Below are 13,202 nucleotides of genomic sequence, written 5' to 3'. Positions count from 1 at the left end.
TTGGTCTTCCTCTTTTTCTACTCCCTGCTGTTTCTCCCAGCATTATTGTTTTTTCTAGTGAATCATGACTTCTCATGATGTGTCCAAAGTATGATAACCTCAGTTTGGCGATTTAGTTACCCATATGTATGTGTATATATATATATATTTCGTTTTTGTTGATTTGCATTCCATAGAAATCAAATTGTAATGCAATGTAAGAAATGCAAGACGTAATGAAAATGCAATTAAAAATCAGTATGAATATTTAACATGGACATACTGCAGACCACAGATTACAGTTTGGGACCTCCTGTTATATTAGGGACGGGGAAATGCAGGTGGCAGGAATTAAGACTGGGGCAAGCCCCAGATGATCAGTAGAGGCTGTTTTGTGCCTGACTCTGAACCCTGCAGGGGTGTAGTCATGGGGAGTCGTAGCCCCGTTACTGTTTTCGGGAGCAGTGCCCCAGCCAGGACGCTGTGTATGAGCCAATCAGCATGAAATGGGAGTGTGTTAGCCACTGAGAAGAGCTCTTATTATCCTTTCCTGCTGATCGGAGCCAATCGGTGTGAAAGGAAGTGAGCCAGCCACTGAGAAGACTCTTCTCAGTAGCTAATGTAGAGTCTCCCCTTTCATGATGATTGATGCCTAGGGATGTCTGTTGTAGCAGAGTGTGGACTCATGGGAGAGCAAGGGGAACGAGGGGAAATGGAAAAGGGTGTGTGGCTGAGAGGGGTGTGTGGTATGACTGTCATAAAGGGACCCTGCGCTTCCGGATTTACCAATACACTGCTGCTCTTCCCCTGCCAGGAACACGCAGCCAACCCCACGCAGGCAGAGATGTTGGCCCACTACATCACCAGTTTCACGCAGGGCTCCGTCACAGCCCACAAGGAGGGTTCCCGCTGCTGGATTCGCGACAAGGGGCCCATCGTGGAGAGGTGGGCGTCGCATTTTTATTTCTTTATTATGCTTATATCCCACCTTTCTCACAAGGAGCTCAACACGGCTGCCCGCTTCCCCACTTTATTCTCGCAACAACCCTGCAAGGCAGGTTAGGCTTTGCTTTGCCCTCTGCTAGGTTGCGAGCGTGTTTTGCGCGGGTGCTGCCTCCGGGCACCACGCGGCTGGGGCACAAGGGAGCAAGTTATCCGGTGCTTCCTGGGTGTTATATAGCTTGTTGGGCGGAGGGGTGGCGGTTGTCCCCTGCAGTGGCGGCTGGTGGCTCTATGTCTGTGGGGCAGGGCAGATTCTCCTGCCCTGCTGCCTTGCAGCCTCCAGCTGCCCCTAGCCCCATGTTCATCAAAGCTAAAGACCTTCTCCTTTTACTCTTTTTTTCTTCCCTCCAATGTTCACAGCTATATTGGTTTCATTGAAAGCTACCGAGATCCCTACGGTTCCCGAGGGGAATTTGAAGGTACCGTTTTGCCTTTGGGTTGGGGAATTTTGGATCTGGGCCGATGGGCTGGCTATAACCCTCCAGGTAGGGAATTTCAGGCCCAGGGGCCAAATGCCACTCTATCTGGCCCTTGGGGCTCTCCCCATACCCATCCCTTCCCCAGCTCACACCCCTCACTGGCCTTGCTTCACACGCTCCTTGAGCGTTCTTGCCTGGCTGGAGCGTGCCCCTGAACTCTGGTCATATCGCTTGCTTGCTTGGATGGGGAGTAGAGAGGAGTATGTGAGCGTTCAGAAACTAGCCTACTGAGCAAAGGTAAAACATATATTTGTTTCTCTGTCCATTTTTGCCTCTGCTCCTACCCACCCTTTTCATGTGGCCCCCCAGAAGGTTGCCCAGAACTTAATGTGGCCCTTGGGCTGGAAGAAATTCTCTAGCAGTGTGTTAACAACCCATCGCCCTGATCTTGGTTGGAGACTCAGGGAGGAAGAGATCTCTGGACCAAACAAGATCGTTGGCTTGTTTTCTAGTTGAGAGATGAGGAAGAGATCTGGTGGAGGTGCATCAGAAGCCTTTTGCACTTTGTGTAGGCTTTATGCACTGTTCCCCTGGGTTGGAAGCCCAACAGAATTCAGTGGGACTTGGAGAGTCCAAGTTGCATTTCGTAGGCTCAAGTTACAAGGAAACGAGACGGCCAAGGGGTGTCTTTGTGTGATGGCGGGAAGTGGCGGCACTTGGGGGTTGCCTTCCCCAATGGTTTCAGTGTGTCTTCCTTTTTCCCAGGCTTCGTGGCAGTTGTGAACAAGGCCATGAGTGCGAAGTTTGCTCGGCTCGTGGCGGCGGCTGAGCTCCTGCTGGAGGAGCTGCCGTGGCCTCGTGCCTTCGAGAAAGACGCTTTCCTCAAGCCCGACTTCACCTCCCTTGATGTGCTGACCTTTGCCGGGAGCGGGATTCCCGCTGGCATCAACATCCCAAACTGTAAGGCTCTGGTCGGCAGCAAGTTTGGTGGTGGTGGGGGTGGCAGGTGGGGGGAAGGACTGACAGTCCTTTTGCATCTCCCAGGTGCGTTCCCCAGGATTTCCCAGGTAGGGCTGAGGAAAAGGGCCTGGAGAGCCACCGTCAGTGTGGAGTACTGGCCTAGATGCACACAGCATAAGGCAGCTTCCTCGTTCCCTATTTAGATCAGACCTTTATTCGCAATCATGAGGACTGGGACCTTAGTTTCTTTTTTATGTAAGGGCTGTTGCTCAGTAGTAGTCCACAGGCAAAAGGCCCCAATTTAAATCCCCGGATATTTCTAGGTAGAGCTGGAAAAGGTTCCCTCCCTGAAACTCTTGAGCTCTGAATTTTATTAAACTCTTCTCTCTACCAGCGGCCAAGCTGAGACTTGCAGCCTTTCCCAACCTTTGGGTCTCTAGATGTTGCTGGAATACAACTCCCATTTGCCCCAGGCAGCATGGCCAGTGGTCAGGAATGATGGGAACTGTAGTCCAGCAACACCTGAGGGCCCAAAGGTTGAGAAAAGTCGGCTTAAATAACACATCCCATGCTTGGACCCCTTCTTCCTTCATTCCAAGAGTTCTGTGACTGGGCCTGGATTCTGCGTTTGGAGAGGGGGTGTTGAAAGGTGGTGTGCCGGCCAATTCCTGGCTCATGTAGCCCCTCAGAATCCAGTTTTAGCAGAACTTGTCTGGTTCTCTCCCTTCTCAGACGATGACATCCGGCAGACGGATGGCTTCAAGAATGTCTCATTGGGGAATGTGCTGGCCGTAGCGTACTCCACGCAGAAGGAGAAGCTGACGTTCCTTGCGGAAGAGGACAAGGTGGGAGGGAGTTCTTACTGTGCAGGGGAAGGGGGCTGTTGCAGGAAGTGGGCTGGGCAAGGATCTCAACTGAAATTACTCATTGATTTGTTTTTTAAAAATTATTTATTATTTGATTTATATCCCACCCTTCCTCCCAGCAGGAGCCCAGGGTGGCGAACAAAAGGACTAAAAACACATCAAAACATCATAAAAACAGACCTTAAAATACATTAAAACAAAACAACGTTAAAAACATTTTTTAAAAAAGCTTTAAAAACATCTTTTAAAAAGGGTTAAAAAACATTGTTTTTTAATATATATATATATATATATATATATTAAAAAGCAATTCCAACACAGACGCAGACTGGGACAGGTCTCAACTTAAAAGGCCTGTTCTTCAATAGACGCTGAAAAGATAGCAGAGATGGCGCCTGCCTAATAATTAAGGGGAGGGAATTCCACAGGGTAGGTGCCACCACACTAAAGGGCCGTTTCCTATGATGTGCAGAACGGACCTCCTGATAAGATGGTCTCTGCAGGAGGCCCTCACCTGCAGAGCGCAGTGATCGACTGGGTATATAAAAGAAATTCTTGTCCCATCTGTTAAAATAGCCAGCTGTGCAATGAATTACTTACAAAAATGTAGGATCTAGCTATCTTGGGTTGCAAGGAGAAGGTGTGTATGTATGTAGATTATGTGGATTAAGTTAACCTCCAAATTTAATGTTAAAAAATGTGTTTCAAAAGTTTGGGAAACAGTGAAAAGAAGAAGCAGTTGTCTTTTAATGAATGGAATCAATGCAAAGTTCTTGAAGAGAAAAGCCTACATTTTTAACTCATGCACGTGCATGTCACAGCAAGCACTATTCTCTTGTGTGTGAGAGTGGGAGAGGAGCTGGCTCACATGTAGCACTAAACCCTGTTTGAGTGTTATGGGGACAATTCTGTGGCTCATGTGCTCTTTCCCCTCTCCAGCACAATTGTGTGGAGGAGACAGGAGCGTCCGCTTCCAATTTTCATTAACCACAGTTTAGTGTTACATCTAAGTTTAAAACTATGGTTAACTTTAACTATAGTTAGCGACAACAAGGCAGCTTTGTAATTGACTTTGCTGGTATTTTATTATATGTTTACCCTTATTTTGACTTTCATAAACCACCCTGATAATTGCATATTGAACGGCGGTATTTAAAAAACAAACTGATAAATATGCTGTTCTACTCGGTGAAATGAATGAACCTATGCGAGTCATGTCCATTAATTGCAATGGGTCTACTCTGAGCAGGACTTGCACTGGATACAAGCTAAGGCCTCTTGAGCAAGGCCCAGGGAAGGTTTAGCATTGGAGACTGGTGCTTTCACTACTGAATTATGATTTGTGGGTTTGTCTTTGTTGCAGGACCTGTACATCCAGTGGAAGGGGCCTTCCTTTGAGGTTCAAGTTGGTCTCCATGAGCTCTTGGGTCATGGCAGCGGGAAGCTCTTTGTCCAGGTGGGCAGCTTGTGTAGACAGTGCCTTGTTTTTGTTTTTGCTCGAGAGAGAATGTGCCAGACTGAAAGGGCATTCACACATGCCAACAGCAGATTGTACTCTTTGCTTGAGGTCTTTTCACACCTCTCTGCATGTTGTCATTGTCTGATTTAATGCAGGAACTAATAAAATTTATATACTGTTTGATTGTTAAAAAAAAAAGCCTCAAAATGATTTACAGGAAGTATTGTAAAATTATTAATAAAAATACAGTTAAAAAACAAGTAATTGAAGCATTTAAAAGATAATTAAAATTAACAGTAAATGAAAAAGATTAAAACACATCAACATCTACCTCTCTGGACAGGCTTGCCTAAACAAAAATGTTTCAAGCAAGGCACCAAGAAGAGTATAGCAAATGCGCCTGCCTGAGGTCAATCAGTTTTATGGTGCTGAATTTATAATTTGACTGTGCTGAGTTTATAATTTGACTGTTCAGTCTGTCTAAATACATATATGACACTACCAAAAATGCCATATTTGTAACCTGAGCAACAAGGGAAATATTTTAATCATTATTTGGATATATATTTTAGTCTTTTATTGTTTTATAATTTTTATGTTTTCTTTGATGTTTGATTCAAAAATAAGGTACAGTTTCTAGAAAGGTAAAGTTTGCCTCAACTTACTTATTTACCTTAATGAAAGTTTAACTGTACCAAGCTGACTGTTGATCTGTACAGAAAGTTCTGAAAACGAAACAAAAAACCCGCAATAAGCCCATACCATTTTGAAAGGGTCAGTCCACCATCTTGATTCAAAATGGCGTCCAATGGTACCCAAACGTAGGGAAAAAAACGGCTCCGTCAGCTCAGGAACCATCATGCAACACTTGGTTATGGTATCTTAAGAGGTGTCCAAATGCAAAGAGAACAGATGAAACTAAACAACTTCCCAAATTATCTAGTAGATTGTAAAATGTATATGTAAGTCATCCAGCCTGGGGAGAGGACATCTCCCCTCTGAACTGTACCTAAGCCAGGCTGTGTTCAGCCAAATGAGCACCTGGCGCTTTCTTTCTTTCTTTGCTTTGTACTAAGGTATTTAAATCTCAATTATTTTCTTTGGTGATACTGAATTGCTTTTGTTTGTTAAACAGTTGGATTTTGTTCTGTTTGAATTGATTGTTATGTTATGTAAACTGACTGGTCTCTCCTCTGACGCTTCGTATTTTGAGTGTTAAGTGGTTTTGAGTGCAGCTTGCTGTAGAAAGGCGGCATATAAATAAACTCAGGCCACATTCACGCTAGACTTTTATTCCACTTTAAACAGGCATGGCTTCCCCCAAAGAATCATGGGAAGTGTGGCTTGTGAAGGGTGCTGAGAATTGTTGGAAGACCCCTAATCTCCTCATAGAGCTACAGTTTGCCAAAGTGGTTTAATAGTCGTTTCCTCTGCCCAGAAATGGTAGCTCTGTGAGGGGAACAGGAGTCTTCTAACACCTTTCAGCACCCTTCACAAACTACACTTCCCAGGATTCCTTGGGAGAAATCTATGGCTGTTTAAAGCGGAATAATAGTGGAATAAATGTCTGCTGTGATTGTGGCCTTAAATCAATCGCCCTTAAAACAATACAAAAGCCATTAAAATTTTTGAATGAAATAAAAACAGAGATTTCTCCTCCACGTGCCCATGGGATGAACCTCTTGAAAGGCACAGTACAGCTAGGAAAGCCTCATCCATATACCGCAGCAACCTGGGCAATCTGTATGGGAACAGGTGACCGCAGGAAAAAGGATGCTGTTCTAGACAGACCCAGGAGTGGGGAACCTCAGGCCCAGAGGCCGAATGTGGCCCTCCAACCCTCTCTTCCTGGCCCTTGGAACTCTCAGTAGGCCACGCCCCTTCTCCAGGCCACACTCTCTACTGGCCCTACTTAACACCTTCCTTGAATGTTTTTGCCTATCCAAAATGTGTCCTTGAACTCTGATAGCGCCTTTTATTTGTCTCAGTGGAGGAGTGGGTGAGTGTGGCCACATTCACAGCATATATTTATTCCACGTTTATTCCCTTTTAAACAGATTCTTCTCCCCTGAAGAATCATGGGAACTGTAGTTTGTAAAAGGTGCTGAGAGTTGTTAGGGAGACCATTGTTCCCCTCACAGAGCTACAATTCCCAGAGTGGTTTAACAATCCCTCTTCCCAAGGGACTCCGGGAATTGTGCTGTGTGAGGGGATCAGGGGTCTCCTCACAACTCTTGGCAGCCTTCACAAGCAATACTTCCCAGGATTCTTTGGGGGAAGCCATGACTGTTTAAAGTGGAATAAATGTACGGTGCGGATGTGGTTTGTGTGTAGAAAAGTTGCCTACTGTGCAAAGGTCAGATTGACACTCGCTGTAAATTTTGCCTCTGGCTCCACCCAGCACTTGGCCTTTAGGAGGTCGCTCAGAAGGGAATGCGAGCTGAAAAAAGGTTCTCCAGGTTTGTTCTTAATGATCTTATGACATGGCACAGGTTTGGAACAAACAAGGCCACAACATTGGTGCAGAGTTGCCTTCATTTTTGAACTGTCTCTCTCTTTTTATTCTCGCAGGACGACTCGGGGGCCTTCAACTTTGACCAGGAGGCAGTGATCAATCCAGAGACGGGAGAACATGTAAGGCCTCTTTGCGTGTGTATGTGAATTAGAAACCTACAGCCGTGGCTTCCCCCCAAAGAATCCTGGGACCTGTAGTTTGTGAAGGGTGCCGAGAATTGTTAGGAGACCTCTCTTCCTCTCATAGCTACAATTCCCAGAGTTCCCTGGGAAGAGGGTAGTTCTGTGAGGGAAACAGGGGTCTCCCAACAACCCTTAGCAAAATGAAGCTGCCAGGATTCTCTGGGGAAAGCCATTGCTCATTAAAGTGGCATACGAGTGTTTTAAATGTGTAATGCAGATGGTGCCCTAGAGTTCAGTGTCCCTACAATTGTTGCTTACTTCTCTTTTTAAAGGGGGGGGGACCCCACCCAAGTTTTCTAGCCCTTACAGTGGAATATATGAGTTTGGCAAAAAGACATGTCTGGTTAAGTTCCAAATTCCAGAGGAGGTCTTCTGCAGTGATAGTGGGGGGTGGGAAGGAATCACACACACACACCCATATAGCTTATGGCTTCTGTTCCCTATGGCCTACAGAAGCAGAATAAATTATGATTTGTATATCTTGCCTGGATATATTACTCCACAGTGTAGAACGTGCCTTTTCCTCTCTTTCCCATGGGACCATTTTTTTAAAGTGCAGAATTCACGTGACCGCAAAATATATTTTACCTTGCTCTTTTTAGCCAAAAGGGCTCCCAGAGTAGTTTACCAGTAGTAAGGCAGTCCCTGCTCTCATGCTTACAATCAAAAAGACGTGACACACGAGGAAAAAGGGATGGGGAGGGAGGAGGGCAAAAGCTCAGAACCAGTTCTTTTAAAGTTCACAGTTCTTATTCTGTTTTCCACATATTGTGGCTGACTTAGGGCAGATCCACATCATACGCTTAAATCACATCCAAAAATCACGTAACTTCCTCCAAAGAATCCTGGGAACTGTGGTTTCCCCCTCAAGGAGCTATGACTTCCCAGCACCCTTAACCAACTATGATTCCCAGAATTCTTTTGGGGGGGGAATCAAGTGGTTTTAAATATGTGTATGGCGTGAATCTGCCCTTAGAGAGCAGAGCAGGTGACAATGTCTAGGCCAGGAGGACAGGCCTGTCCCTGCTACGCTGTTCTCTTCCCTCAAACAGCACCCTCTTGGCAGGCCTGGCTCAGCTTGACTTGCGCGAGAGGCTGACAGAGATCAGGCCCCTGAGTCTTCTCCTGTCCACGCAGATTCGAAGCTGGTACCGAGGAGGCGAGACTTGGGACAGCAAGTTTTCGAGTGTCGCGTCGAGTTATGAGGAGTGTCGGGCAGAGTGTGTGGGGCTTTACCTCTGCCTCAACAAGGAGGTGTTGGGGTAAGGGCCTGAGGCAGCAGTGGCATGGCGTTGGTAGGCCACGGGCTGCAGGGAGGAAAAGATGGAGCTTATTCGCAAGTAAGACCAGGGCGGTGGGGTGTGTATGTGGATTTCAGATAATACAAATTTTTTAGAGCTGGGTGGAGGAACCTTTTTCAGCCCGAGGGCCAAATTCCCTTCTGGGCAATCTTTGGGGAGCCACGTGCCAGTGGTGGGTGGGGCCAGAGGCAAAAGTGGGTGGAGCAACATGTAAATTTTACCTTTTGTACAATAGAGTAGTTTCTGCGTGCATTCACACCCCACTCTTTATCCTCCATCCCTGCAAGCAATTCAAGGATTCTCCTCATTTGTGATTCCCAGCAACTCTAGGCCACATCCACACTAGACATGTATTCCACTTTAAACAGTCATAGCTCCCCCCAAAGAATCCTGGGAAGTGCAGTTTGTGAAGGATGTTGAGAGTGGTTCAGAGACCGTTATTCCCCTCACAGAGCTCCAGTTCCGAGAATTCTCTGGGAAGAGGGGCTAACTATTAAACCACTCTGGCCATTGGAGCTCTGTCAGGAGAACAGGGGTCTCCTAATAACACTTAAGTACCCTTCACAAACTCCACTTCCCAGGATTCTTTGGGGGAAGCCATGACTGTTTTAAAGTGGAATAAATGTATGAATCTGGAGAGCACTTTGCAGATTGCATGCATTTTGGGGTGTTTTTCTCAAGGTGGTGGCAGCTCTGACCCTCCCACTCCTTTCACCTTGTAATATTTTTTTCCTCTTTCTCTTCTGGCCAGGATCTTTGAATTGGAAGGAGAAGCGGCCGAGGATGTGATCTACATTAACTGGCTGAACATGGTGCGGGCTGGGCTGCTGGCGCTGGAGTTCTACACCCCAGAGTCTGGATCATGGCGGCAGGTGAGGGCCTGGTGCTGGAATAGGTAATCTCTTCCCAATAGGGTTGGCGTGCCTGGTTTGTTTTTTTAATAGACTGGTTTGCAAAAGCTCTCAATGTGCTTTCAAATTATGGATTGACCTAGAATCATAGAATAATACAGTTGGAAGGGGCCTGTGAGGCCATCAAGTCCAACCCCCTGCTCAATGTGGGAATCCAACTTACAGCATACCTGACAGGTGGCTGTCCAGCTGCCTCTTGAAGGCCTCTAATGTTGGAGAGCCCACCACCTCCCTAGATCATTGGTTCCATTGTTGTACCACTCTAATAGTTAGGAAGGTTTTCCTGATGTTCAGTTGAAATCTGGCTTCCTGTAACTTGAGCCTGTTATTCTGTGTCCTGCACTCTGGGATGATCGAGAAGAGATCCCAGCCCTCCTCTGAGTGGCAACCTTTCAAGTACTTGAAGAGTGCTATCATATCTCCCCTCAGTGTTCTCTTCTCAAAGCTAAACATGCCCAGTTCTTTCAGTTTCTCGTGGTAGAACTTTGTTTCCAGTCCCCTTGCTGCCCTCCTCTGAACCTGTTTCAGTTTGTCTGCATCCTTCTTAAAGCACGGTATCCTGAACTGGATGTAGCACTGAAAATGAGGCCTAACCAGTTCCATATAAATGAGAACTAGTACTTCACATGATTTTGACACTATACTTCCGTTAATGCAGCCTAAAATAGCATTTGCCTTTTTTGCAGCCATATCGCACTGGTGGCTCATGTTCAGCTTGTGATCAACAACAATCCCAAGATCCTTCTCGCATGTCATATTGCAGAGCCAAGTATCCCCCATCTTATAACTGCATTTGGTTTCTTTTTCCTAGAACTTTGCACTTGTACCTGTTAAATTTCATTCTGTTGATCTCAACCCAGTGCTCCAGCCCATCAAGATCACTTTGAATTTTGTTGTCAGAGGAATCTCTTCCTGATAGGATTGGCAGACCTGCTTTAAAAAAAAAAATTGACTGGTTTGCAAATGCTTTCAATATGTCTTCAAATTATGGATTGACCTGCACTTTGTCATCTCATTATGGCTACACCTATTGCTGTTTTTGGATGGACCCATAATTCCAGTGGTTAAGGACCTGCCTTGCATGCAGAGGCTACCCAGTTCATTCTGCAGCATCACCAGTTTAAAAGGGTCAGGTAGACTAGGTGTGGGGACCCTTCCAGATGTAGCTAAGCTACGGCTGCCATCATCCATGGCCATTGGCCATGCTTTCTGGGGCTGATGGGAGCTCTAGCTGAGCAACATCTGAAGGGATTGGTGGAGGTGGCAGGAGGAGGAAAGGGGAGACGAGCAAGATGAGGGACAAGGCAGCATGTGGGAGGGGGTGTATGGAAGAGGAGGAGGCGGCAGTAGTGACAGTAGCAGCCCACCTTAGGCACCATGCTGTGTGGTCCTGGCTGTGCACAGACCCTCCCTTCACCTGCATGCTCGAGTCCCTCCCGATCTTTTGCTTGTGCAAACCCCTCGTTTCCCTTCCACCTGGAAACCAGGGTTTGTTATTTATTTATTTATTAAATTTATTAGTCGCCCATCTGGCTGGTTATCCAGCTCTGGGCGACGTACAACAGAAAAACATACAGTTTACATTAGAGCATTAAAAAAATCTCAAACAATGATAATAAAACCTAACCCACCCCAAAAGCCTGCCTGTAGAGCCAGGTCTTCAAGGCCCGGTGGAAGCTCATCATAGCGGGGGGCCTGGCGGAGATTGTTTGGGAGGGAATTCCACAGAGTGGGGGCCACGATTGAAAAAGCCCTCTCCCTAGTCCTCACCAGTCTGGCTGTTTTAACTGGTGGGATGGAGTGAAGGTCTTTTGAGGCTGATCTTGTTTGTAGTCATTTCCAATCCCTACCTTGGAGGCAAACTGTACGGTTTGTCCAAACAAGGGCCGGCAGGAATCTGAGCAGTTGGGGAAGAAAGGACTATGCATGCTCCATGGGATGTTCCTGACCCTCGAAACCAGGGATGGGGAAACCGGTGACCCTCCAGGAGATGCAGTTGGATTCCCAGCTCTCATCAGCTCCAGCCAGCATAGTCAGTGGTCAGGGATGATGGAAGTTGTGGTCCAGCAACACAGGTTCCCTTTTCCAAACCGTGACCAGAACTGGCCATTACATTTGTGGGGTGAGTGAGGATTTGGATCTTTAGTCCTCTGTGATCCATCCCAAACAGACTAAATGGGCTTTTGGTCTGATCTGGTGTGGCAACCTGTATGTCGGGTAGGGTTCCTCCAGCCTGCGGGCCTAATTAAACCTACCACCCTTCCCTGTTTGGCCCGTTTTGGCCACCTGACCTGCACCTGACATCAGATACGGAGCAGGTAAAGACATAGCTTGGTGGCATGCACCACCCTACAAAGATTGCACTTTGCTCTTTGCAAGCCCAATGATCAGCTGATGGTCAGAGCTGGCAAAGTGCAGGGCCAAGCCTTTGTCCGCACGGTTTGATTTTAAGTGGCGCGGGCTAAAACGGGCCACCAGATGTCATTGTGGCATCAGGCGATTGACAAGTGGGTGACCTTGCCTTATTGTATGTTCTTTTGGGTGGGATTGAGAGCCAGGGCTCCAGAGCCTCAGCTGAGGACCCCCTTCTCTCTCTGCCTAATCTTATCTTTCTTCCACGCCAGGCTCATATGCAGGCTCGCTTTGTCATCTTGAGGGTTCTCCTGGAGGCTGGTGGGGGGTTGGTGTCACTGCGTCACACCACAGGGGCAGACGGGAAGCCTGATGCGGTTGTGTCTCTGGACCGGAGCAAGATCGCCGCAGTGGGGAAGCCCGCTTTGGAATGCTTTCTGCGCAAGCTGCAGGTAAGCTGCAGGAACACAGTAAGGTGGTGGCAGAGGGGAAGCGACAAGCCCAGGGTCTGTCTTCCCTTGCAGACAAGCTGGTCCCACCAGGGCTCCTCTTATGCTCTTAAGGTGCTGAAGTCTACAGCGGATGTGGCAGGTGGGCGCGCACTCTACGAGGCGTACTCCGCGGTGACGGACAAAGAGCCCGAACGCTTCCTCAGCCTCCGCCACACTGTCCTACTGCGCAAGGAAGCACGCAAGTTGTTTGTGCAAGCCAACACCCATGTAGAAGGTAAGAATGCCAGGATCACTGTCCAGTTACAATTTCTCAGCTGCCGGCTTAACCAGTTCAGCAGTTAGGTGAAAACACCTGGTTGGCAGGGTGGATTTAAAAAGTAACGGGTTTTTATTTTTAATTGGGAGGGGGAAAAGAATGTAGCATTTTAAAACAGATTATATTAACTGGATTGGATTAGATTTAATCTATTGGATTCAAATTAAATAAAATTCATTGGATTAAAAAAATTAATTCCAAGTGTCTCTCAAACCTTTCCCCCGCCCAAGGCAAAAAAAAGGCCTGATTTAAAAGGAAATCTGAATTTACCATGTAGGCATTAAAAACGGAATCATTTTACCATCAGGGATGTTAAGGTAGACTGCTTTCTATGTATGCTTCTTATTTATATTAAGAGGTTTATAAACCACTTTTCAGAGCAGATTCTCCTCAGAAGATGATGTACAAAAAAACCTCCAACCCATACACAAATATAGAAAATCACCCCCTTAAAAGGAGCAGACACAACCTCATCAAGACACAACAAT

The 13,202-nt window shown here is 46.7% G+C and overlaps 1 protein-coding gene across 3 annotated transcripts in view; it reads left to right on the top strand.

Annotated features, from left to right (window-relative positions):
* DPP3 (dipeptidyl peptidase 3) overlaps positions 1-13,202 on the top strand; it is a 29,345-nt gene that overhangs the window by 13,447 nt on the left and 2,696 nt on the right. For all 3 annotated transcript variants that reach the window (XM_061606282.1, XM_061606281.1, XM_061606283.1), the window contains 10 exons: positions 794-924; positions 1,342-1,400; positions 2,166-2,360; positions 3,093-3,205; positions 4,590-4,682; positions 7,257-7,319; positions 8,520-8,644; positions 9,435-9,555; positions 12,219-12,398; positions 12,510-12,672. In XM_061606282.1, coding sequence (XP_061462266.1) covers positions 794-924; positions 1,342-1,400; positions 2,166-2,360; positions 3,093-3,205; positions 4,590-4,682; positions 7,257-7,319; positions 8,520-8,644; positions 9,435-9,555; positions 12,219-12,398; positions 12,510-12,672 — 1,243 coding nt within the window. The remainder of the gene's footprint in view (positions 1-793; positions 925-1,341; positions 1,401-2,165; positions 2,361-3,092; positions 3,206-4,589; positions 4,683-7,256; positions 7,320-8,519; positions 8,645-9,434; positions 9,556-12,218; positions 12,399-12,509; positions 12,673-13,202) is intronic.

This window comes from Rhineura floridana, chromosome 22 (assembly GCF_030035675.1).
Source record: "Rhineura floridana isolate rRhiFlo1 chromosome 22, rRhiFlo1.hap2, whole genome shotgun sequence".
NCBI classification, from domain to species: Eukaryota; Metazoa; Chordata; class Lepidosauria; order Squamata; family Rhineuridae; genus Rhineura; species Rhineura floridana.
This window is presented reverse-complemented; position numbering and strand designations above follow the sequence as displayed.